Source organism: Bos indicus x Bos taurus, chromosome 8, assembly GCF_003369695.1.
Source record: "Bos indicus x Bos taurus breed Angus x Brahman F1 hybrid chromosome 8, Bos_hybrid_MaternalHap_v2.0, whole genome shotgun sequence".
In the NCBI taxonomy this organism is placed as follows: Eukaryota; Metazoa; Chordata; class Mammalia; order Artiodactyla; family Bovidae; genus Bos; species Bos indicus x Bos taurus.
Window position 1 is genome coordinate 89,098,499 of NC_040083.1, and position 22,723 is coordinate 89,121,221.

Here is a 22,723-nt window from a genome sequence, read left to right on the forward strand (position 1 = left end):
TGAGTGACTTCACTTTCACTTTTCACTTTCATGCATTGGAGAAGGAAATGGCAACCCACTCCAGTGTTCTTGCCTGGAGAATCCCAGGGACGGGGGAGCCTAGTGGGCTGCTGTCTATGGGGTTGCACGACTGAAGCAGCCTAGTGGGCTGCTGTCTATGGGGTTGCATGACTGAAGCGACTTAGCAGCAGCAGCAGCAGCAGCAGCAGCAGAATGCTCAGTCCTTTCTAGAAGGCTTTCAATTGACTTTGCTCAGGTCAATCAGAGGAATCACTATTTGTGGCAGCTATAGGCTTATGAAATGTATTTCTTATAAGACTTGAAAGTTGAAATTACTCCTTGATTCAGGGGTTGCAGGATGAATGTTGTGTTAGCAAGCATGAAGACCACATCAATCTCAATTAGAACTCTTGGGTGACCAGGTGCATTGTCAATGAGTAGTAATATTTTGAAAGGAATTGTTTCTTTCCAAGCAATAGGTCTCAACATTGGGCTTAAAATATTCAGTAAACCAAGCTATAAATAGATATGCTGTTGTCCAGACTTTGCTGATCCATTTATAGAGCATAGACAGAGTAGATTTAGCATAATTCCTAAGGGCCCTAAAATTTTCAGAATGGTAAATGAGTACTGGCTTCAACTTAAAGTCACCGACTGCATTAGCCCCTAGCAAGAGTCAGTTTGTTCTTTGAAGCTTTGAAGCTGGGCATTGACTTTCTCTAGCTCTGAAATTCCTAGATGGTGTCTTCCAATATGAAGCTATTTTGTTTACACTGAAAGTCTGTTGTTTAGTGTAGCCACCTCCATTATCTTAGTGAGATACTCCAAGTAACTTACAATTGTTTCTATCAATACAGGAGCATTTGCTGCTTTGCCTTGCACTTTGATGTTATGGAAATAGCTTCTTTCCTTAAATCTCATGAACAAACCTCTGCTAGATTCAAGCTTTTCTTCTGCAGCGTCCTCATCTCTCATAAATTGAAAATAGGATTCACTTGCTCTGGATTAGGCCTTGCTGCTGCTAAGTCGCTTCAGTCGTGTCCGACTCTGTGCGACCCCAGAGACGGCAGCCCACCAGGCTCCCCCGTCCCTGGGGTTCTCCAGGCAAGAACACTGGAGTGGGTTGCCATTTCCTCCTCCAATGCATGAAAGTGAAAAGTGAAAGTGAAGTCGAGCAGTCGTGTCCGACTCTGAGCGACCCCATGGACTGCAGCCCACCAGGCTCCTCCGTTCATGAGATTTCCAGTCAAGAGTACTGGAGTGGGGTGCCATTGCCTTCTCCGTTAAGGTAATGTTGAGGCTGGTTTTATCCTCTATCTAGATCGCTCATAAGGTCTCCATATAAACAATATGACTGTTTACTTTCTTATTACTTCTGTGTTCACTGGAGTAGCTGTTGTTGCTGTTTGTTGTGGTTGTTTGTTTTAATGATTTTCCTAAACCAACTTGGTCAAGTCTATATTTTGTTACATATGACCACTGACAACTCTGCTCAGTTCACTTATTAGACAGCTAATGATCAAAGAGAGATTTAAACGTCTGAAACCACTAAGTCCCCCAGTTTTTGCTGAGGTGCTCTGTGTGAATCTTGGGGAACTCCTTCAACACTTGGCTAGGCAGTTGACAACTCTGCTTTAGCTTTGACTTTCTGCTTGTGCAAAACTTCAAGGTCAGTGCAGATGAGAACTAATGCCTTTTTACATCTTTTCTGAGCAGGCACACAACCCGGATGTGAAAATAGTTCTATACATGTAGATGCCTAGATTCCTAGAAATATGTCAAAATTTATAATTTCCTAGCTTTTTCTTTTAAGCTTTTTGACTAGCTTACTCTTTAGCCAAATGTTATCTATTGTTTCAGGGAGTCATAGTGTTAAATAATTGCCTCTAATTGTTTTTGACAAATGACCTTATGGAAGAAGCTGTTTTCCATAGACAAGCTCTGAATCAGGTCATATAAAGACAGTTTTGGGAGTGGAGTCTTATAGAGAATGAACAGAAAGGTCATAATGACTGTTTTCTGGGAATAGGAATTTACAGGAACCTAAATGCTTTTTTGCCTCCTCCCATGTCTAGCTATTTAAGCTGCTGGTTTTCACTGTCACTACTGGATTTTGGCTTTTAAGTCTATCCTGGAGATGGCAACAGAGCAAGTTAAAATGCAACAAAGCTCTTGTCCTGACAGCTATTTATGTCTTTTTTGTTTGTTTGTTTAATAAACACTCTCTGCTGCTGCTGCTGCTGCTAAGTCACTTCAGTCATGTCCGACTCTGTGTGACCCCATGGACTGCAGCCTGCCAGGCTCCTCCATCCATGGGATTTTCCAGGCAAGAGTACTAGAGTGGGGTGCCATTGCCTTCTCCAAAACACTCTCTATATTGGTACAAACTTCTGATTAATTTCCAGAGTTCTAAAAATGTTGATCATGAAAACATTTTTTGCTAGCTTTCTTGTTGTCATTACAGAGGAAAGAATAATTCAGAGGTCCTTACTCTGTCATTTTCCTTGATGTCACTAAATCTCCATTAAAGTTAATTTTGTTTTGGGTAAATTTCATGATATACTAAAATGTGTGTCTATACCTCAAGAAGCTGATTATCATTACCTATAAACTATGTATTTTCTTATTAAAATGTACTTTTAATAAAGGAGTTGTTTTCTGTTTCAAATAAGACTGGAATTTTCTAAAATTTCTAAATTCACACTGTGAATAAGGCGGGGATATTTGGCTGAACCATTCATCTGCTGTTTATATGTGCCTGAGACCTAGATCGTTGAAGGGGGAGTGACTAAACTCTGCTTTCTGGGTCTATAGTTACTAACATTAGATTTTTTTGTTTTGACAGTAAGCTCAAATTTTGGCTAAAGTTCTCGAAAATCCTCTTTTAACAGAATGCAGAGTCTAGATGAACCATGGACTGAAGAGGAGAGTGATGGCTCAGACCACCCATATTACAACAGCATTCCAAGCAAGACACCTCCTCCAGGGGGGTTTGCCGATGCTCGCCTGAAAGCCAGACCCCACGGTCCTGACACAGCCCAGGTGAGTCTTATATCTTTCCCTGAATGGTAGCTAACTGGACTTCATTTCCTATTGCTTTCTTCAACTCTATTTTCAGGCTGATGTTCTATCCAGACAGAAAAACTCACAAACTTCCTCCCCTTGAATTTCATAAAGCAGACAGTAGGGGAAGCTTTTGCTTTAACATCACAAGGTTTAGTCAAATGCCTTGGAACTCCATTGTGATTCCTGAGATACAAGTCTGCAAGTTCCCTCTTCATCCTAGGACAAATCCCATTGTATTGTGAACTTAATGAGGAAAAGAGAGAGTTCAAGACTTTTGAAAGCCTGGGGTTCTTTGAGTTCTCTGGAAATAGAAAGAATGTAAGCCTTTAACATAAGGTTTTTTTTGTTTGTTTGTTTTGTTTTGAAGTTTTCTGTTTTACTTATCTCCCTGATTTTCCCTCTAATTCAAAATTCTAGTAAGGCATTCTCTTTCTAGAGTTATGGTATCTCTATGATATCTTTTTGTTAAAGGGAATTTTTTGATGTCATTTACCTTATGTGGATGACAATAAAAGCGGTAAATAACACTGAAGCCAAATGTCAATAGCTCTATAAGAAGGAATCGACAAGGTGGATTTGCCCAGGAATGAATGGTTATAGGTGTATATGCTGGGAACTATGTTCTGACACATAGATAGTCTCTAACTGAAATCTATTTTAAGGCATGTTGGTGATGTGGCTGTATGTAGAGAATTCAATTTATGGTCACACTTAGGGAAGGGAGGTGGCGGGGTGGGTACTGAAAGCAGGGAACATCTGTAGTTTTAATGAGATGTAGCCTCTTTTTCACACCCATGCAGACTAACTTCCCAAATCATGCCAACTGTGAGGCATGAAGGGAAAACTGAGTACAACAGGGATGCAATCCACTGGCCACTGAAGTCCCTTCTTCTGTATTATGGCTTTCAAAAGTGGAGACGCAAGAAGAGGAGGACTTTTTCTTGTTTTGTATTTACATATGTCTATAGTTTGCAGGAAAAGAGCAAACTTACTACCAGGGAAGACACTTAGGAGACCCGTTTGGTGAAGACTGGCAGCAAACACCTGTCAGGCAAGGTGAGCGGCAAGGTAAGGTGGACAAGAAACATAAAAAATACTTTTCAAAAGTTCCTGTCCTGTGGAGTGGCAGAATGGCTGACTGGAAATAACTGCTGTGGGTGGGGCTACAGTTTCCCAACCGGATCACAGAAATAGAAAGAATGGCTGTCAGGGATGTTGGAGGGCACGCATCAGATAACCCATCCCTGGGCACCAGGACCAGCTCACTCTTCATGCCTCCCAGTTCTTCCTGTTCTCCTGCACAGAGACTGTGCATCTAAGGCCCTTTTCTGGCGAGAGGGCTTGCCCCTCCAGAGACTGAGGAATTCACCTCCCCAGGGCCAACTCCATACCCAGTTCGAACGAGGCTAAGGTGGGAGACTCTGGAGTCAATATTGAATCCTTGTAGCTTCTAATGGCAGCTTGTAGTTTTCCCCTCCTTTCCTCTGCCCCACCTCCCTCTTCTATGGTCACCTTTAGGAAGAATGGAGTGACACCAGCCCTGGCAGAGATGGCACCTGGAATACAAGTCTGTCACAGGGCCTGGGTCCTTTCAGAGGACACTTCATTTCTTATCAAACCTATAAGCAAGCACCTACATCCCACATTAAAAATAGTGTGACTAATTAAGCACTATTTAGTTTAATTGCTAACATTAGTCTCTATTCTCTAGACAGTTATTTTTAGACAAGCATACACATGTATGTATCTATACATTTTAAAGGTTTCTTTTAATTTTAAACATTTTACCTCCTCAAACATTTTGAGAACTTTTGATGGTTCCAGGGTCCTGGCTACAGGGTCTGAAGGAGATGGAGTGATAAATGAATGAAGATCCGATGTATGCTTCTATGTATATATTTTAACCATTTTTTGGTTTAACATTAAGGTTTTCACCTACATTATTGCCATTTGTGCCAGTGGGTAAATGACAATATATTTTTAAAATGTTTCTCCCGTGAAATAATTTTATGTCTTACCTGCCCCAGCTGAAAGATGACCCGTTTGTGCTGCCCAGTTAATAATCCATAAAAGAGTCAACAGACTACTTGACTGTACCTCAGAACAGGATGGAAATAGCAAATTAAAGTTATAACTTTGCCAGAGGCACTTTTTTACATTTTCAATTTTGTTCTGTATACATTTAAAGCATTTTATACAACAATCATGTACTTAGACATAGAATAACTATTAAAGACTAAGACACATTACATACATTAGATATTGACTCTACTGAAAAATTTGTTAGATTTATTTGAAAATGAGGTCTTTTTTATATCCAGGTTATTCCAGCCAGATCAAGAACAGACAATGTAAGAAATTCACCAGAGAAAAAAAATGAGCCTTATATAAGTTCTTGGCCTGGAACTTGAGACTCATAACTCTTAATGAATTTCAAGTTCGTATTGGAAACCAATAAATACCTTGTCCGTAGAACAAATAAACCCCTATTAATCTGCTAGCAGCCATTTCCCCTAAATGAAACTGAACTCTGGGTACCACCACCAGGGAGTGTATAGCTCCCTGCCCTGTACTCAGCACTCGCAATCATCTGAAGTTGATGACTTTCTCAGGACACTTGCATTCTCAGGCTTGTAGGCAGAGACAGTGGTCTGCCAAAAGTCCTTCAGTGGGCTCTTGAGAAAGCTTCTTAAAGAATCCTGAACCCACTCTTGCTGGTTGAATTGAGCCAACTCTCATGCCCCACCACCTGGAGAGGTGATCTCTCTCCAGGTCCAAGTTGGTCTTGAGAGTGTCTGTGGAAGTTTGTTAGAAATAGTGACCTGTACAAAGAACCAGATGGTGACCCGAGCAGGGCCACACCCTTCATTCACCTTGGTTGACAATAGCAGTGACCGCCCCAGTTGAGCCTCAGCAGTCTTGGTTCAGTTGGGAAGTCCGATGATGGCACAAGCCTGATTCTGTTTTATAAGGAAAGTGTCTCAATTCACTAGGAAGCAAATGGGGTAAATATTGCTTTATTTCTAAAAATGGGGCCAGAGCATTGGAAATTCATTGCATTTCTTTGGAGTTAATATATGAAGCATTCACCTATACTTAAAAAAAGAGCAGTGAAAATAAGGCTCATTGTTCTTCTGCTCAGTTATTTTGATCTCAGTCCTTCGCAGAGGGAATGAGGAGGCTGGGGGAGCTTCTGTAGCAGGTGTAGTTCCCCTGCCCCTCCCGCCCACCCAGCCTGAGTCAGATGGGCCTAGGGTCTTGACAAGGCTCCTAACCTTCATGGTGTCCATCATCCTGGGATGGCAGGTCCCATTTTGACAGGCAGGAGTGGAGAGTATCCTAGCCGAAGCACAGCAGGGTAAGAGAGTCAGAGAAGAGAGTTAATAGACGGGCATCTGAAAGAAGGATTTTCTTATGAATGGACTGAAGGAACTTCTCTGTGAAACATTGGGTGGCTTAACATGAATAGCATTATGATCAGAAGAGAAAGGAGGTCTATTTTCTTGTTGCAGGATCCTTGGACATCTACAGCATGCCTGAAGGGAAATCACATGTGGCTCCTACGGGAGAAGCCCCCACCTATGTCAATACCCAGCGTATCCCCCAGCAGACAGGGCCGGCCACGGGCAGCAGTGCAGAGAGCAGTCCGCGGAAAGACCTCTTTGACATGAGTGTGTTTCCATTTGCTATTGTTTTTTTCTCTTTTAAGGCTGTGTGTTTTTTTTTAAACTTTGTCTTTTGTTTGAAATCTGTGCAATTACTGAATTTTCTTCCAGTGTAGTTTTGATTAAGGATGCTGATTAGCTGTTTTTTTCCTGGGTTATGACTGAGTTTTTCAAGGCTTTGAACTTGGCTGACCCCTGCTTTCATATTACAACCTTCTCTGCAGTTCTCTGCAAAAGACAAAGCAACTTCCCCTCCTCTTTTTATAATTAATTTTGTTCTTGACAATCACATTGAGACAAATGATATACATAAGTGAATGCATTCATTTATTTCTTCACTTAGGTATTAATTGGATATTGTGTGCCTAAAATACGGTATCAGTTTTAAGGATGCTGAAATGCCTTGGCCCCTATTTTCACAGAGCTCTTAATCTACTACAAAGCTAGCATGTAAGCAAGAAATTGTAATATACCCATCTGTTTGCATATATGCACCCACTTTCCTTCTCCCCTTCTTCCTCTCCACTGAACACCTCAGGTATCAAATACTATTCTATTTACTGGGGATATACAGGAAAACAAAACAGACAAAGTCCCTCCTCTCATGGAGTTTAAATAACCACCATGTGTTACAGGTAGCGACAAATGCTCTGATGAAAAATAAAATGGGACGAGAAGAGTGACCCCAAACTACTGTTGCTTGCACTCTAGTGTAATGTGTGTCAGGGACCTCTGTTTGTCATACAGATTGGGAAAAATAAATCATCTGTGAACTGGTTAATGAAAGTGTAAATTGTTGTTAAAGAATTCTGAAAGAGATGGGAATACCAGACCACCTGACCTGCCTCTTGAGAAACCTGTATGCAGGTCAGGAAGCAACAGTTAGAACTGGACATGGAACAACAGACTGGTTCCAAATAGGAAAAGGAGTACATCAAGGCTGTATATTGTCACCCTGCTTATTTAACTTCTATGCAGAGTACATTATGAGAAACACTGGGTTGGAAGAAGCACAAGCTGGAATCAAGATTGCCAGGAGAACTATCAATAACCTCAGATATGCAGATGACACCACCCTTATGACAGAAAGTGAAGAGGAACTCAAAAGCCTCTTGATGAAAGTGAAAGTGGAGAGTGAAAAAGTTGGCTTAAAGCTCAACATTCAGAAAACGAAGATCATGGCATCTGGTCCCATCACTTCATGGGAAATAGATGGGGAAACAGTGGAAACAATGTCAGACTTTATTTTTCTGGGCTCCAAAATCACTGCAGATGGTGACTGTAGCCATGAAATTAAAAGATGCTTACTCCTTGGAAGGAAAGTTACAACCAACCTAGATAGCATATTGAAAGGCAGAGACATTACTTTGCTAACAAAGGTCCATCTAGTCAAGGCTATGGTTTTTCCTGTGGTCATGTATGGATGTGAGAGTTGGACTGTGAAGAAAGCTGAGCGCCGAAGAATTGATGCTTTTGAATTGTGGTATTGTAGAAGGCTCTTGAGAGTCCCTTGGACTACAAGGAGATCCAACCAGTCCATTCTGAAGGAGATCAGCTCTGGGATTTTTTTGGAAGGAATGATGCTAAAGCTGAAACTCCCATACTTTGACCACCTCATGTGAAGAGTTGACTCATTGGAAAAGACTCTGATACAGGAGGGATTGAGGGGCAAGAGGAAAAGGGGATGACAGAGGATGAGATGGCTGGATGGCATCACTGACTCGATGGACGTGAGTCTGAGTGAACTCCGGGAGTTGGTGATGGACAGGGAGGCCTGGTGTGCTGCAATTCATGGGGGTCACAAAAAGTCGGACGTGACTGAGTGACTGCACCATGACAACAATAGTCTATTTCTCCCAAGATGACAGGCAAAAATTCACCAGAGCCAGAAGAACTGCAGATCATCCAATCCAATCTCTTCATTTTAAAAATATGTGGAAATAGCCTAGGAGATATGAAGCAACTTTGCAAAATTTAGAACCAACTGTTAGCTCCTTGACCCTCTGCTCCAGTTTTAACAATGTCTCCCAACTTCACTTTAGTAGTTGAATTTTTGGCAGACCATTTTCACTGCTTAACTTAGTCAAGTTGCCAGTGAATTCTGGCCCCAGAGCCTGAGGAGAGTTAGATTAGGCTGGGGTTTGAGATGGAAAAATGAAAGTCCAAGCTACCCTTTTCAAATCCCTCAATTTCCACTCCTACTCCCAAAACTAGAGAAGGGGAGAGAGAAAGTAGATAGAGCCCTGGAGAAGCTAATATCTATTGAAAATTATTAGAGAAGTAGACCTAGTGCTCTGTTTATCTTGAACCCCAAGTCCAAGTGTTAGTCATTCAGTCGTGTCTAACTCTTTGTGACCCCATGGACTGTAGCCTGCCAGGCTCCTCTGTCCATGGAATTTCCCAGGCAAGAATACTGGCATGGGTTGCCATTCCCTTCTCCAGGGGATCTTCCTGATGCAGGGATTGAATCCAGGTGTCCTGGTTTGCAGGCAGATTGCTTACCGTCTGAGCTACCAGCGAAGCAGTATCTTGAACCAGTATATCTAAATAACAATAGTGCTAATGGTGCTGATTGTTCTGGTAATGGTGCTGATGGTGGTGGTGATGATACTGACGGTCATGAAGGTGACGATAATGATGAAATGGTGATAGTGGTGTTGGTGATGATGATGTTAATAGTGATAGTGATGCTGGTGCTCATGGGTCTGAGATGATGGTGATGATGATGCTGATGTTGTGGTGATGGTGATGGTATAGAAATAGAATACAAATTTTCAACTACTCCCAGTAATCAGGGGAAAAAGTAGAATGAAAAAAGAAAATACACAAACAATTTTAGCCCATAGTTTTAACCTCTTCTTTTTTGGGGGAGGGTGGGCACCCAAATCTGTAAATAATTTAGTAAGTTGTCAAAATGTCTTAGTTTTGGTTTCATTTATTCACTTCACTTCTGCCCATTCTCTGCTAACATTTAACAAACGGGTCTGATTTTACAGCACTCCCTGAATGTTTACAGGGTACAAACTATGACCCAGGAGCAGTGTTGGTCTCTGGGGATGCAGCCATGCCCAGGAGAGAAGCCTTCCTGGTCTTGTGGTGTTTGCATTGTAGCATGTTGACAGTGTGGCCCTCAATAAACATCGCAACACCTTACTTTTGTGTAGCACTGTGTGCATTTTTCAGAGTGCTGTTGTACGTATTGCTTTGTTTGAAAATCCAACATTGAGATTTAATTAGATGTGCCTGTCGACTTCTCTCACTGCTGATATTTGTTGCTGTTTAGAACAATGCCCCGCAGTGAGAAGTGTGTTCTGAAGGGCATGGAGTCAAGCTCAATCTCAAACATTCATACAAGAGCCTTTTTCCCCAGGGAAGCAAGTGAAGGTCAAGGGGAGGTAGAGCTCCTAGCCTGGGGCAAGTCACACAAAGGGCTGCTAATAAATGTTGGTTTTCTTCTCTTTTAAAAATGCACCTATTTTGAAAGAAACATTTGTTGGGCTGGGTTTTGGTTTTGCACAAAACCTTGCAATTTGTCTTTTCCTCTGTGTATTTTCTTTGGTATTGACAGATTTTTATTCAGAAGAGAGCACATTTGTTGAAGAGGCTAGCCAATGTACCAGAGAAAGTAGATGGCATGTAGTATGCCTGGCCTCTTGCAGCATGCAAAAACGAAGTCATACCAGTGAGACAAAGGGTGTGCTTGAACCGTTGGCACAAGACACAATGCCCAGCTGTCTTGGGAAAGCAGACTCATCAGAGAGAGTCATGCCAAGGTTTGGGCTGTGTTTTCAGATGCCATTACGATGAATCTTGTTATCTTACCAGCCAGTCCGTTTTCTCTACTTTACTTTTTTTTTTCTGGTCGAAGTTGCCTTTGCATTGCCAACCCTCACATTGTGTTGTTTATCTTTTGCTCTCCTTGGAATTGACGTGTTGCTGGCACATGTTGTTGGCAGAGCCTTTTGAAGATGCTCTCAAGATTCAGTCCTTGGGGCCTGTGTTGAGCAAGGCAGCCTCCATGGAATGCATCAGCCCCGTCTCACCCAGAGCACCAGATGCCAAGATGCTGGAAGAACTGAAAGCAGAGCCTTGGTACCAAGGGGAGATGAGCAGGAAGGAGGCAGAGGGGCTGCTAAAGAGAGATGGAGACTTCTTGGTCAGGAAGAGTACCACCAACCCGGGATCCTTCGTCCTCACTGGCATGCACAATGGCCAGGCCAAACACTTGCTGCTCGTGGACCCAGAAGGCACGGTGAGCACAGGGCGGAGTACGGCCTGCACTGGCCACCCTTCCTCCAACAGTCTCCCCTAGGTCACTGCACTGGGACCACTTTCCCTTCTCTACCCACATATGTCTGCTGAGTCCTGACAGTCACTCCTCTGGGACCCTGGAGACCAGGCCCAGAGGACTTACTTTCAGGCCAGAGTCAGATTACTGGAGCCTATGGTTAGAGCCCCATGCAACTTATAAGACTTGGAAATTCACCAGAACCCAGGTGGAAAGCCTTAATTCTCGTGTTCTTTAAAGTGAATACAATAACTGCGAGAGTTTCCCTTCCAAACACATTCATAGTGAATCTTTGTTCCCAAGTGCAGGGTTTCTGGGCTTTTGATACGCACCTCAAATTTCTCTACAAGTTGAACCACAAGATTTTATTTGCAGGTTGTAAAATGTGACGGAGCAGTAGGTAAGCCTCCTATTAATTGTCTCTTGGTTTCCCACCCAGAGAAGTAATAGCTCATGACAGTGAGTTTGGCTTTTTGGCTCTTCCTAGCAGAATGACTGTGTCTGAATAATTCTGTAGGGTTGACTGAATACCCCATCTTCCAGTAAGTAAACAAAATTTGACTTCACCCTGGCATAGTCCAAGAATTACTAAGTTTAATAAATGTAGTTACACTAACCTAACCATTGAGTAAATTCCAGGATTGTTGTTTAAAATCTTTTATCCAGTGAGAACAATGCAGCAGGTAGAGTTATCTCAATAGTAAAGGATATTGTATTTTTAAAAATTTTGTTGAAGTATAGTTGATTTATAATGTGTTAATTTTTGCTGTACAGAAAAGTGACTCAGTTATACTTACAGACATATATATATATGTACGTGTATATATATATATTCTTTTGCATTGTGGCTTATCACAGGACATTGGATATAGTTCCCTGTGTATATAGTAGAACCTTGTTGTTATCCTACCTCTGTATAATAGTTTGCATCTGCTAATCCCAAACTCCCAGTCCTTCCCTCCCCCATCCCCTCCCTCCTTTGGCAACCACAAGTCTGTTCTCTATGACAGATATTGCATTTTTTGATTGACAGGTAGGGATGTAGACAGTCTTCAGTTGAATTTGGACACAACTGAACTGTGTGTGTTAGAGATGATGCTTTGCCTCAGGTGTCTGGACTTAGCTGCCTGCCTATCTTGGCTCCCTAGACTTCTGCATCTCCTCTTTCCCTTCCACCTGGGCAACCATGCCCCATAAATGTAATTTATAGCCTTCCAATCCACTTTCCTCAGAGAAGGCAATGGCACCCCACTCCAGTACTCTTGCCTGGAAAATTCCATGGACAGAGGAGCCTGGTGGGCTGCAGTCTATGAGGTCACTAAGAGTCGGACATGACTGAGCGACTTCACTTTCACTTTTCACTTTCATGCATTGGAGAAGGAAATGGCAACCCACTCCAGTATTCTTGACTGGAGAATCCCAGGGACGAGGGAGCCTGGTGGGCTGCTGTCTATGGGGTCGCACAGAGTCGGACACGACTGAAGCGACTTAGCAGCAGCAGCAGCAATCCACTTTCCTTAGTTGTATGGATTTTTTTCTCACATATATACATACCAGGGAAAATACATATTTTGTATTTCTGTGTTTTAGAAATTCACAAACATGATATTGTTCTGCAAATCATTTCTTTCTTTTCCCCTTCGGTACATGTTTTTGAGATCTGTCAGTGGTGCCTCTGCGTGATGAACTGTTTCTTGGGTGGGCCATCTGGGGCTCACTGGATACACAGTCTACACATCACTTCCTGAGCTCTTTTGTGAAGGATTAAAACCCTGAAGGCGCTGCAAACCTTGCGCTTGTTTCCCCCTGCACCTGGTACGGCCTCTCTTGGGCATATCCCAAGATAGGAATTTTTGATTGCAGAATGTATATACATTTAATGTCACTGTGGGGTTGCATTTACTTCCAGAATGGCTAGGGTTATCAACATGCACAGTGGCAGAGGATGAAGGTCCCTCATCTGCCTCTTCTCTCTCTAATTATGCTAATATGACCGGGGTGGGGAGTGAAAAGATGTCTTATTGTTTGCCATGCAATTCTTTGGTTGCACTTTAACAGGTTTCTCCGTAAATTTTGTATTCCTATCTTTCCCCCATATTTCCCTTTTAATTTTCTTATTGGGCTTCCTTGCGTTTTCTCCAGTCATAGAATGTCCATTTGTACTCTCCCATGTCTTCACCTCTCAGATAATTTTGTCTGTGACCTTCATCAAATAAAAGTCTTTTTTTCTGAGAATATAGCTAAATCCATTAATTTTCCCCTTTATGGTTTATAGTTTTTAGTTTTAAAAGATTTCTCACCTACCAATCACAGGTATACTGCATCTTTCTTCCGTATTTTCTCCTATTAGCTTCATGGTTTTATCTTTCACATCTACCTTTCAAGCCCAACTGAAGATACTTTAGAAGATGATATAAGAGAAGGAGCCAACATCTAAAAAATCGCCACGTATTGAGTCCATTTTCCCATCACTATTTACCGAAGAATTCATCTTTTCTCTGTGGTGGTGACGCTCCTTCTAACACACACTAAGTTCTCTGTGTCGTGGGTCCGTTTCTGGACTCTCAGTTCTGTTCTGTTGGTTTGATGCTCTGTTCTTTGTCCGTGTTCCATACCGCTTTAGTCATTACTGCTTTAAACTATCCTAATATCTGGTGGCGAGTCCTTCCTCTTGAATCTCCTTTTCATAAGTTGTCTTAGATATTCTCAGACCTTTATTCTTTGTTCTGAGTTTAGATTCAGTTTACCAAGTCACCAAAACTATATGCTGGGATTTTGAGAGGACTTGTGCTGAATTTGTAGATTAACTTGAGGACAGCTGACATTTTTTTTTAATAGTAAATCATCACTTCCATGAACATGGCATGTCCCCACTTATTTAGTGTTAAGATATCTTTTGTTAGAATTTTAAAATTCTCTCCAGAAAGTTCTCCTGTTTCCTTTATCAGGTTACTTCCTTGGGTGCCTAGTTTTAGTGCCTGTTTTAAGTGATATGTTATTTTTGATTACTTCTTTTCAGTAGTTATTGCTTCAGGGAGAGGAAAGTAGTGTGATCTGGATTCTGGAAAATTTTTCTGACTGTTGTAGTTTTACCGGACCAGCGGTCATGATATTGCAAACACTGACAGTTTTTCCCTCCTGTCCTCCAAATCCCAGACCTCACAGGGTACTGCTGAGCTGACCAGGGCATCTTTGAGCATTGGCCAGGAGGGGGCGCCCTTGTGCAGTTTCCAACCTGAAAAGGAATGGCCTCTAAATTTTCATGCGGGCTTTTGTGGTGGCTCAGACAGTGAAGACTCTGCCTGCAATGCAGAAGACCTGGGTTTAATCCCTGGGATGGGCAGATCCCCTGGAGAAGGAAACAGCTTCCCACTCCAGTATTCTTGCCTGGAGAATTTCATGGACAGGGGAGCCTGGTGGTCTACAGTCCATGGGGTCGCAAAGAATCAGACAAGACTGAGTGTCTTTCACTTTCTCCCTTAAGGATGATGAAAGCTTTTATAGATGTTCTAATCAGCCGAAAGGACTTCATTCATTCATTCATTCTTCACTCAACAAATGTGTACTGAAGGACTACTAATCCAGATATTGATTTTGGCACCTGGTATATGTCTATGACCAGTTGGAAGGATAATCTCTGCTCTCATTAACATATATATTAATTACCCAATTACTTTTATCATGTATAGGTATTGAACTTTATCAAATGTTTCTTCAACAGCTTTTGAGATAATACCATGATTTGTTTCCCCTAAAGTCCATTTGTCTGGGGAATTACATAGGTAGATTTTTCTGATGTTTCATCCTGGCATAAACTCTGCTTGGTCTATGACATAGTAATCATGGATTTGGATTTGGAGTCTGAATATTTTCTTTAGAATTTTTTCAGGTGCTGTTCATAAGAGAAATCTGTCTTCATCGTCTTTGCTTCCTTTGGTTGTGTGTTCATCAAGCGATGTCAAGATTATGGGGTTATAATCACCTCTTACAATGATCTACCGCTGCTGCTGCTGCTAAGTCGCTTCAGTCGTGTCCGACTCTGTGCGACCCCATAGACGGCAACCCACCAGGCTCCCCGGTCCCCGGGATTCTCCAGGCAAGAACACTGGAGTGGGTTGCCATTGCCTTCTCCTACAATGATCTAGGTTTACTCCAAATCAGAGAAACCTCCTCCCCCCACCATTTTATCTCATAGAGAATACTTTGTATAACTGCTACTTCTTTACCCTGATTTATTCTTACCCTTAAGCACTTATCACAAACAAGCACTCTTTTATTTGCTAATTTATCATTTAGCTTCCCCAACTAGACAACAGGGCTTCCCTAGTGGCTCAGCAGTAAAGAATCTGCCTGCCAATGCAGGAGACGTGAGTTCAGTCAGTTCAGTCCCTGTGTTGGGAAGATCTCCTGGAGAAGGAAACGGCAACCTACTCCAGTATTCTTGCCTTGGAAATCCCATGAGCAGAGGAGCCTGGCGGGCTACAGTTCACAGGGTCATGAAATAGTTGGACACGACTTAGAGACTAAACAACAACAACTAGACTATAATCCCCATGAGGGTAGCAGTCTTGTTCAGTGTTGTTATTTGCCACCATCTAGAATAGGTCCTGGCACATAAGTGGTGTTCAATAAGCAATGGTTAACTGAATACATAAAGCAACCTCAGACTTTTGCAGGTTGGGAACTGAGGACCCAAGAAGACAGCCTGGGTTCACAAATAAGTTTTCTACATAGACTCAGTCCAGAGTTCTTTCCGTCCACATTGACTACCTATGAAATTTGTTGTAGTTATCTCTAAGTAAATAGGAGAGAAAATATCTAAGCAATTCTATGAGAATATAAATATTTTGGTTGAAAATTTTAGGTATTTTTAAAAAATTTAAAATTTAGCTAAATTATACCCTCTTATAGATCAAAGATGATTAGTATTTTTTTTTTGGTCACTCAGTCCTTATAGACAAAAGGATGATTTATGAAAAGATATGTACTACTAATATATTATACATTCACAAGCCAGTATAGAAATAATGTAGAAGGTAAGAAGGCGATGAAGTTAAACCAGATGTCTGAGCAAGCCCCGAGCACCCCACACTGTGTTGTCTCTACAACTTTAATTTTGGAGCAGAAATTTGCAGTATGGTTGGGAAAATGTGTGAATCACACCTACTAATAACTGTTCTTTTGGGGGGCTTTTCACTGGATCTGATTATCTAGCTTAATTGATCCTATGGAGGACAGCTTTAGTTGAAAGGGAAAATGGAAATCAAAGACTTAATTAAAAATATAATGTCGCTTGCTTGCTGTGAGGACACGAAAATAGACGATGAACACATTCTCTTCAATATTTATTCATCTGATTTTCATGGTAATTGGTTGGTCCCAGACTATAAAGGGGAAAACTTGGCAGAACAGATTACTCAGAAAAATAAGGATGCAAAACAGTTCTGCGTCTAAATTTACCCCCGAGTATATCAACCTATGTGCCTTCCCACTGTGCACTGATTGTTCAAGGCTCCTGAGGGCACTGATAACGGGTAACGGGGATGGTTGTGGCTGGGCTTCTGAGCTCCTGGGGAGTTGCTGAAGCTATCAACCCTTGAAAATACCAGCTGGAAATAGGCCCATGAGTTGGTCTGTAGGAACAGCCTCAGAGATGGCATCTGGTGCATTTTTTTTTTTAATCTTTTCAACATCTTTCAGAAACATTTAGTCAGCGCTCTGTGTCTAAAATTATTCCCTGAGTCATTTATCACTGATTCATCACTTTGGCCCTGAAGGGCCAGCAAAGTGTGGTGGGCAGCGAGCGTGCTTGCATTTGAACAAGCTGCTGTCACACATGGCTGGGTGTTCCGTGGGCTTCATTAATGTGACCTCAGGTTGTTTGTTAATGTCGTCTCAGGTTGTGACAGGTTTGAGAGCACATAGGGGCTTTTGCTTTCATAAAATCACCAAACCACAACAGCCATCCAACATTCACATTTATTAGATTGTTACTTTCTTCTTAGTGTAATTAAGAAAACACAAAGCCTTCCCCCAATCCCTCCACTTAATAAAGCCATGTTATTATTTTTAAATTCCCTTTTTACCAGTCAGTCTAGACTGTGCTGCCTTAATAAATAAAAGGTGAATTCTGGTTAAAAATGATTAAATCCAGCAGAGCTTCTGTTCCCACTCACGCCAAGCTGGTGTTTGTGGCTCCCTAGCCTCTCCAGTCCTTGCTTGGGTGGCTCAGGGATGCAGGCTCGTCCATCTCCTGGGTCTGCCTTGTCACCATGGAGAAGAGAGGGATGGAGGAAGATCAGTGGCCTCACTGGGGAAGTGACACATGTCACGTACCTCATGGTTCATTAGTCCCCTCCTGACTCCAAGAGGGGTGGAGAAATGTAAGGAAGCATGAAAAGTGCTTGACTGACAAGGTCATCTCAACAATCTGTCTTTTAACTTTCTGTCACTATAGTGTCCCCAGATATGAACAAAAAGACAGGAAGGGTTTAATGAAAACTGATAGGCCCCCTCCTTCCTCCCTACCCTATTTCTGATTCCAAGAGAGACAGGCTCTGCCAACGGATTCTCTTTAAAGTTCTTTGAAGAGTGCTTGATTCATTAATTTAAAATTTCCAGACATTGTTTCTTGATGTTCCCTGCGAACACTCTTTAGTCTACCTCATTTTTGCTACCTCTTTAATTTTTTGACAAGTATTTTAGTTTTTCTAGTGCTTGTTTTTGTGCCTTGCGATCTACCGCGGCTCTCTCCAGTTCCATCAGTGTAAGGACCGGTGTCTCACAACTTCGTCCCCTGCCCCAGGCAGAGTGGGCACCGGGCAGGTCCTTTCTTTCCTCCCCCTTCTTCCTCCATCTGTCTTATGTCAGCACTGGCTTTACATTTTTCTTTAATGCACTGGAGCAAAGAAAGTGGTCTAATGGATTCCCAAGTACTTATTAATGGCTGCAAAAATGACCAATATTGTTCTAATATCATTTCACCTGTATCTCACTCCATTCATTTTTTTGGAGTATCTTTTGGAAGCACAGTATACAAAAACTTTCTTCTCTGGAATCATTTGAGAGTCAACTGCTCAGATATTCCATCACCCCCTTGAGTACTGGAGTATGAATTCCTGCTAACAATTCTCCTGCCTAACCATGGTACAGACACCCGAATGAATCAGATCTTTATCCTGCTGCATCACCACCAGCTCATCCCAAGAGTGTCCTTTGTCCTGAAAGGATCCAGTTCAGAATCATGTGCTGCATTCAGTGGTGATGTCTATTTAGCCTCCTTCAACCTACAACAGTTCTCAGTTCAGGTTCCTCTGATGTTTCCTCATTATTGGAGTCAGCTTACACATCTTGGCTGAACTATCATAGGAACACTGCTCGCTGTATGTGTATAGGAACACATCTCCCTGCTGGGGAGATGCTGACTGCTGGTGAGTGTTCACCTGGACGGCTTCACTGGGGAGGTGTTGGCATCCTTCCCCATAGCAGACCCTCTCCTTTCCCTTGAATTAACATTTGGGGGAGGTGCTTTGAAAACTACATAACTTCCCTCTTCATAGATCAAACTTTCCATCTAATCACTTATTTTTGCTGTTGTAGATTTCTAGTTTCCTGTTTTATTCAGTGGGCTATTTGTTGTTGTTGCTCAGTTGCTTAGTCGTGTCGGACTCTGCGACCCCATGGACTGCAGCACACCAGGCTTCCCTGTCCTTCACCATCTCCTGGAGCTTGCTCAAACTCATGTCCATTGAGTTGGTGATGCCATCCAACAGGTTATACTTAGTTATTGTATTCATTTTGATGCTCCTTCAAGCTGGCTTCTATGTCCTTTTGACATGTCTTTATCTTTCAGCATCTTCTTTCTTCTGATGCAAAATGATAAAACTCAGCCACCTGGCCAAGTCCTGCAGTTACCCACTTCTCCAAATGAACTCTGGTCTGGTTCCTTCAGAGACCAAGATCTGGGCATTGCACATGCTCATTGCTGGTGGGGTGCTGCTGCTACCAGACGCTCTAAATGGACAGACACTGTACACACACACACACACACACACATTTATTTCCATGTCTATTTCTATATCTATCTGTGAAAGTGAAGCTTTGCTTGCTCAGTTGTGTCTGACTCTTTGCGACCATGTGGACTGTAGCCACCTGGCTCCTCTGTCCATGGGATTCTCCAGGCAAGAACGCTTGAGTGGGTAGCCATCCCTTCTCCAGGAGATCTTCTCCACCCCAGGGCTGAACCCGAGTCTCCTGCATTGCAGGCAGATTCTTTGCCATCTGAGCCACCAGAGAACTGGAAACCAGGTGTTCACAAAAATTCTTCTAATTTCAAGCTATAATCACAGGGTTCATTTTTACTTTTTTCCTTTTCTCTGTCTACAACTCCCTTCTCCAACAAGAAACTTGACTCCCATTATTCTTAACAATTTAACCTATTTGATGAACTCCTTTTTATGTGATACATCACCCATCACGGCTGCTGCCCCTACTGTGTGTGGAAACCTTCCTCACCCAGCCTTGACTTGGACTGCCCGGCCCAACCCTTCTCCATGCGATTCCCTCCTCACCTTGTTCATGCTCCGATGTCTGTGCCACTCTACCCTCCTACATACACACCCTCCCCCTCCTTGGCTCTGACCACCATACTGCACTGCCCAACCTTCTCCCTGGCATGGATGTCTCTGAAACCCTGTGCCAGTCCATCCAGCCATCCCATGGGCATTTCCACTCTGCTAACACTCCAGGATGCCATGTGGGGCCATTGTGACTACATGACCCTCATAGCACCGAGACCTATCTTCTTGGCTTTTGGACTGATTGTTCTTTTAGGAAGGAAAAGGAGAAGAAAGGAAGGGGAAGGAGGAAATTTTCAAAGTAATTCATAGCAGATTCTGGGCTTCCTGTCATTTCTCCTGTAACTTCTGCAGGAATCTCTACCAATAAGGACATTGCAACAATAACATACCATCGTTATACCAACAAAACCAAAAATAATTATGGAACATATTGAAATTTTCCTGATTATCTTAAAGATGTTCTTTTTATAGGAAGTTTGTTGGAATCAGAATTGATAGATGATCCGCATAATGCATTTCGTTATGTCTCCTATGGCTCTCACTCTGTTGCAACTTTCTTTCTGCCTCTCTCTTGACTTATTTGAGGAATTAAATCCCCCTTGATTTATTTGAGGAATTAGACATTTGTCTGTAAAATATCCTGCATTATGATTTGGGTACATTATGATTTGGGTCCTTGTTTCCTTGTGGCATTATTTAACTTTTTTCTTGCCTCCTATATTTTCTATGAACTGGTAGACATAGAGATCTTTAAAAACAGCTTTATTGGGATATAATTTACATAATACCCATTTAAAGTGTACGATCCAGTGGTTTTTAGTATATTCACAGATATGTGCATCCATCATCACAGTCCGTTTTGTAATTTCATGCTGTACCATTTAGCTATCACCCTCCTAGTCTCCCATTCTCCAGCATTAGGAACCACTCAGCAGCTTTCTGTCTCTGCAGATTATACCATTCTAGACTTTCATATGAACAGAATCATATAACATGTACACTTTCATGACTAATTTTTTTCACTTAGCATAATGTTTTAAAGGCTTATCTATGCTGTAACATGTGTTAGCACTTCTTTTTTATGGATGAATAATACTCAATTTATGGATATACAACATTTTATTTATGATTAATCTGTTGATGGGCAGTTGGCAATTGTGAATAATGCCACTGTAAACATTATATAAAAGTTTCTGAAAGGACATATGTTTCATTTACCTTGGATATATACCTAGGAGTTGAATTAGTATGTCAAATGGTAACTTTATAAATAGTCACTTGAAATGCCAGACAATTTTCCAAAGCAGCTGCATCATTAAGCAGTGTATAAGGGTTCTAATTTCTCTGTGTCATCACCAACACTTGTTATTATCTGACTTTTAAATTTGAGAATACTAGTGGATATAAAGTGGCATACCATTGTGGTTTTGATTTGCATTTTCCTTGATGACTCTTGATGTTGAGCACCCTTTCATGTGCTTATTGGCCATTTGGGTATCTTCTTTGGAGAAATATCTGTTCAGATCTTTTGCTCATTTTTTTCCCTTCTTTTTATTTTTTCCCTTCATTTTTTTTTATTGTAGTAAAATATATATAGTATAAAATTTACCATCTTAACCATTTTTGAGTGTACAGTGATATTAAGTATGTTCATATAGATATGCAACCATCACCACCATCCACCTCCAGAAATCTGTCTTGCAACACTGAAACTTTATACTTGTTAAGCAATAACTCCTGCCTGCAATGCAGGAGACCTGGGTTTGATCCCTGGGTTTGGAAGATCCCCTGGTGAAGGGAAAGGCTACTCACTCCAGTATTCTGGCCTGGAGAATTCCATGGACTGTATAGTCCATGGGGTCACAAAGAGTCAGACACGACTGAGCGACATTCACTCACTCACTCATTCCCATCTCACAGCCCCTGGCCTTCACCAGTTTACTTCCTCTGTCAATGATTTTGACTACTCCAGGTACCTCATGGGCTTCTCCAGTGACTCAGTGGTAAAGAACCCATCTGCAATTCAGGAGACATGGCAGGAACTTCGGGTTTAATTCCTGGGTCAGGAAGATCCCCTGGAGAAGGAAATGGCAACCCAACCCAGTATTCTTGTCTGGAAAATCCCACAGACAGTCCATGGGGTCTCAAAAGAGTTGGGTATGACTTAGCAACTAAACAACAAGTACCTCATATACTTGGATTCATATAGTATTTGTCTTTTTATGTTTGGTTTCTTTCACTTAATATAATGCCCTCAAGTTTTATTCATACTGTAGCATGTGTACTAATTACCTTCCTTTTTAAAGCTAACTAATATTCCATTGTATGTATGAGTTCCAGCTTCCACACATCTTTGCCAACATTTCTTATTTTCTGTTTTGTTTTTTTTTTTTTAAATAATAGCCATCACAATGGCTATGAGATGTACCTCATTATACTTTGGTCTTAGATCCATTTTCAGTTAGTTTTTGTATGTTGCGTCAGTTAAGGGTGCGGCTTTATTTTTTTGCATGTGGATATCCAGTTTTCCCAGAGACATTTGTTGAAAAAACTGTCCTTTCTCTAGTGAAAGGCCTTGGCTTCCCAGTCAAAAAAATTTGCCCACATGTTGTGGGCGTTTTGTTTTCTGGGCTCTCTATTCTATTCCCTTGGTCTATATGCCTATCTTTAAACCAATATCTTATTGTTTTGATTACTGTAACTTTGTAGTGAGTTTTGAAATCAGGAAGTGTGAGTCTTCTAACTTAGTTCTTTTTTTTTTTTCAAGACTTTTTGGTTATTCATGTCCCTTGAAAGCAGAGATATTACTTTGCCAACAAAGGTCCATCTAGTCAAGGCTATGGTTTTTCCAGTGGTCATGTATGGATGTGAGAGTTGGACTGTGAAGAAGGCTGAGCACCGAAGAATTGATGCTTTTGAACTGTGGTGTTGGAGAAGACTCTTGAGAGTCCCTTGGACTGCAAGGAGATCCAACCAGTCCATCCTAAAGGACATCAGTCCTGGGTATTCATTGGAAGGACTGATGTTGAGGCTGAAACTCCAATACTTTGGCCACCTAATGTGAAGAGCTGACTCATTTGAAGAGAACCTGATGCTGGGAAAGATTGAGGGCAGGAGGAGAAGGG

The 22,723-nt window shown here is 41.8% G+C and overlaps 1 protein-coding gene across 6 annotated transcripts in view; it reads left to right on the forward strand.

Moving 5' to 3' along the window:
• The window catches only part of SHC3 (SHC adaptor protein 3), a 186,868-nt gene that overhangs the window by 152,920 nt on the left and 11,225 nt on the right, over window positions 1-22,723 (forward strand). For 5 of the 6 annotated variants that reach the window (XM_027550372.1, XM_027550373.1, XM_027550375.1 and 2 more), the window contains 4 exons: window positions 2,892-3,042; window positions 4,035-4,134; window positions 6,579-6,737; window positions 10,688-10,983. In XM_027550372.1, coding sequence (XP_027406173.1) covers window positions 2,892-3,042; window positions 4,035-4,134; window positions 6,579-6,737; window positions 10,688-10,983 — 706 coding nt within the window. The remainder of the gene's footprint in view (window positions 1-2,891; window positions 3,043-4,034; window positions 4,135-6,578; window positions 6,738-10,687; window positions 10,984-22,723) is intronic. The other variant, XM_027550374.1, reaches the window with a different exon arrangement.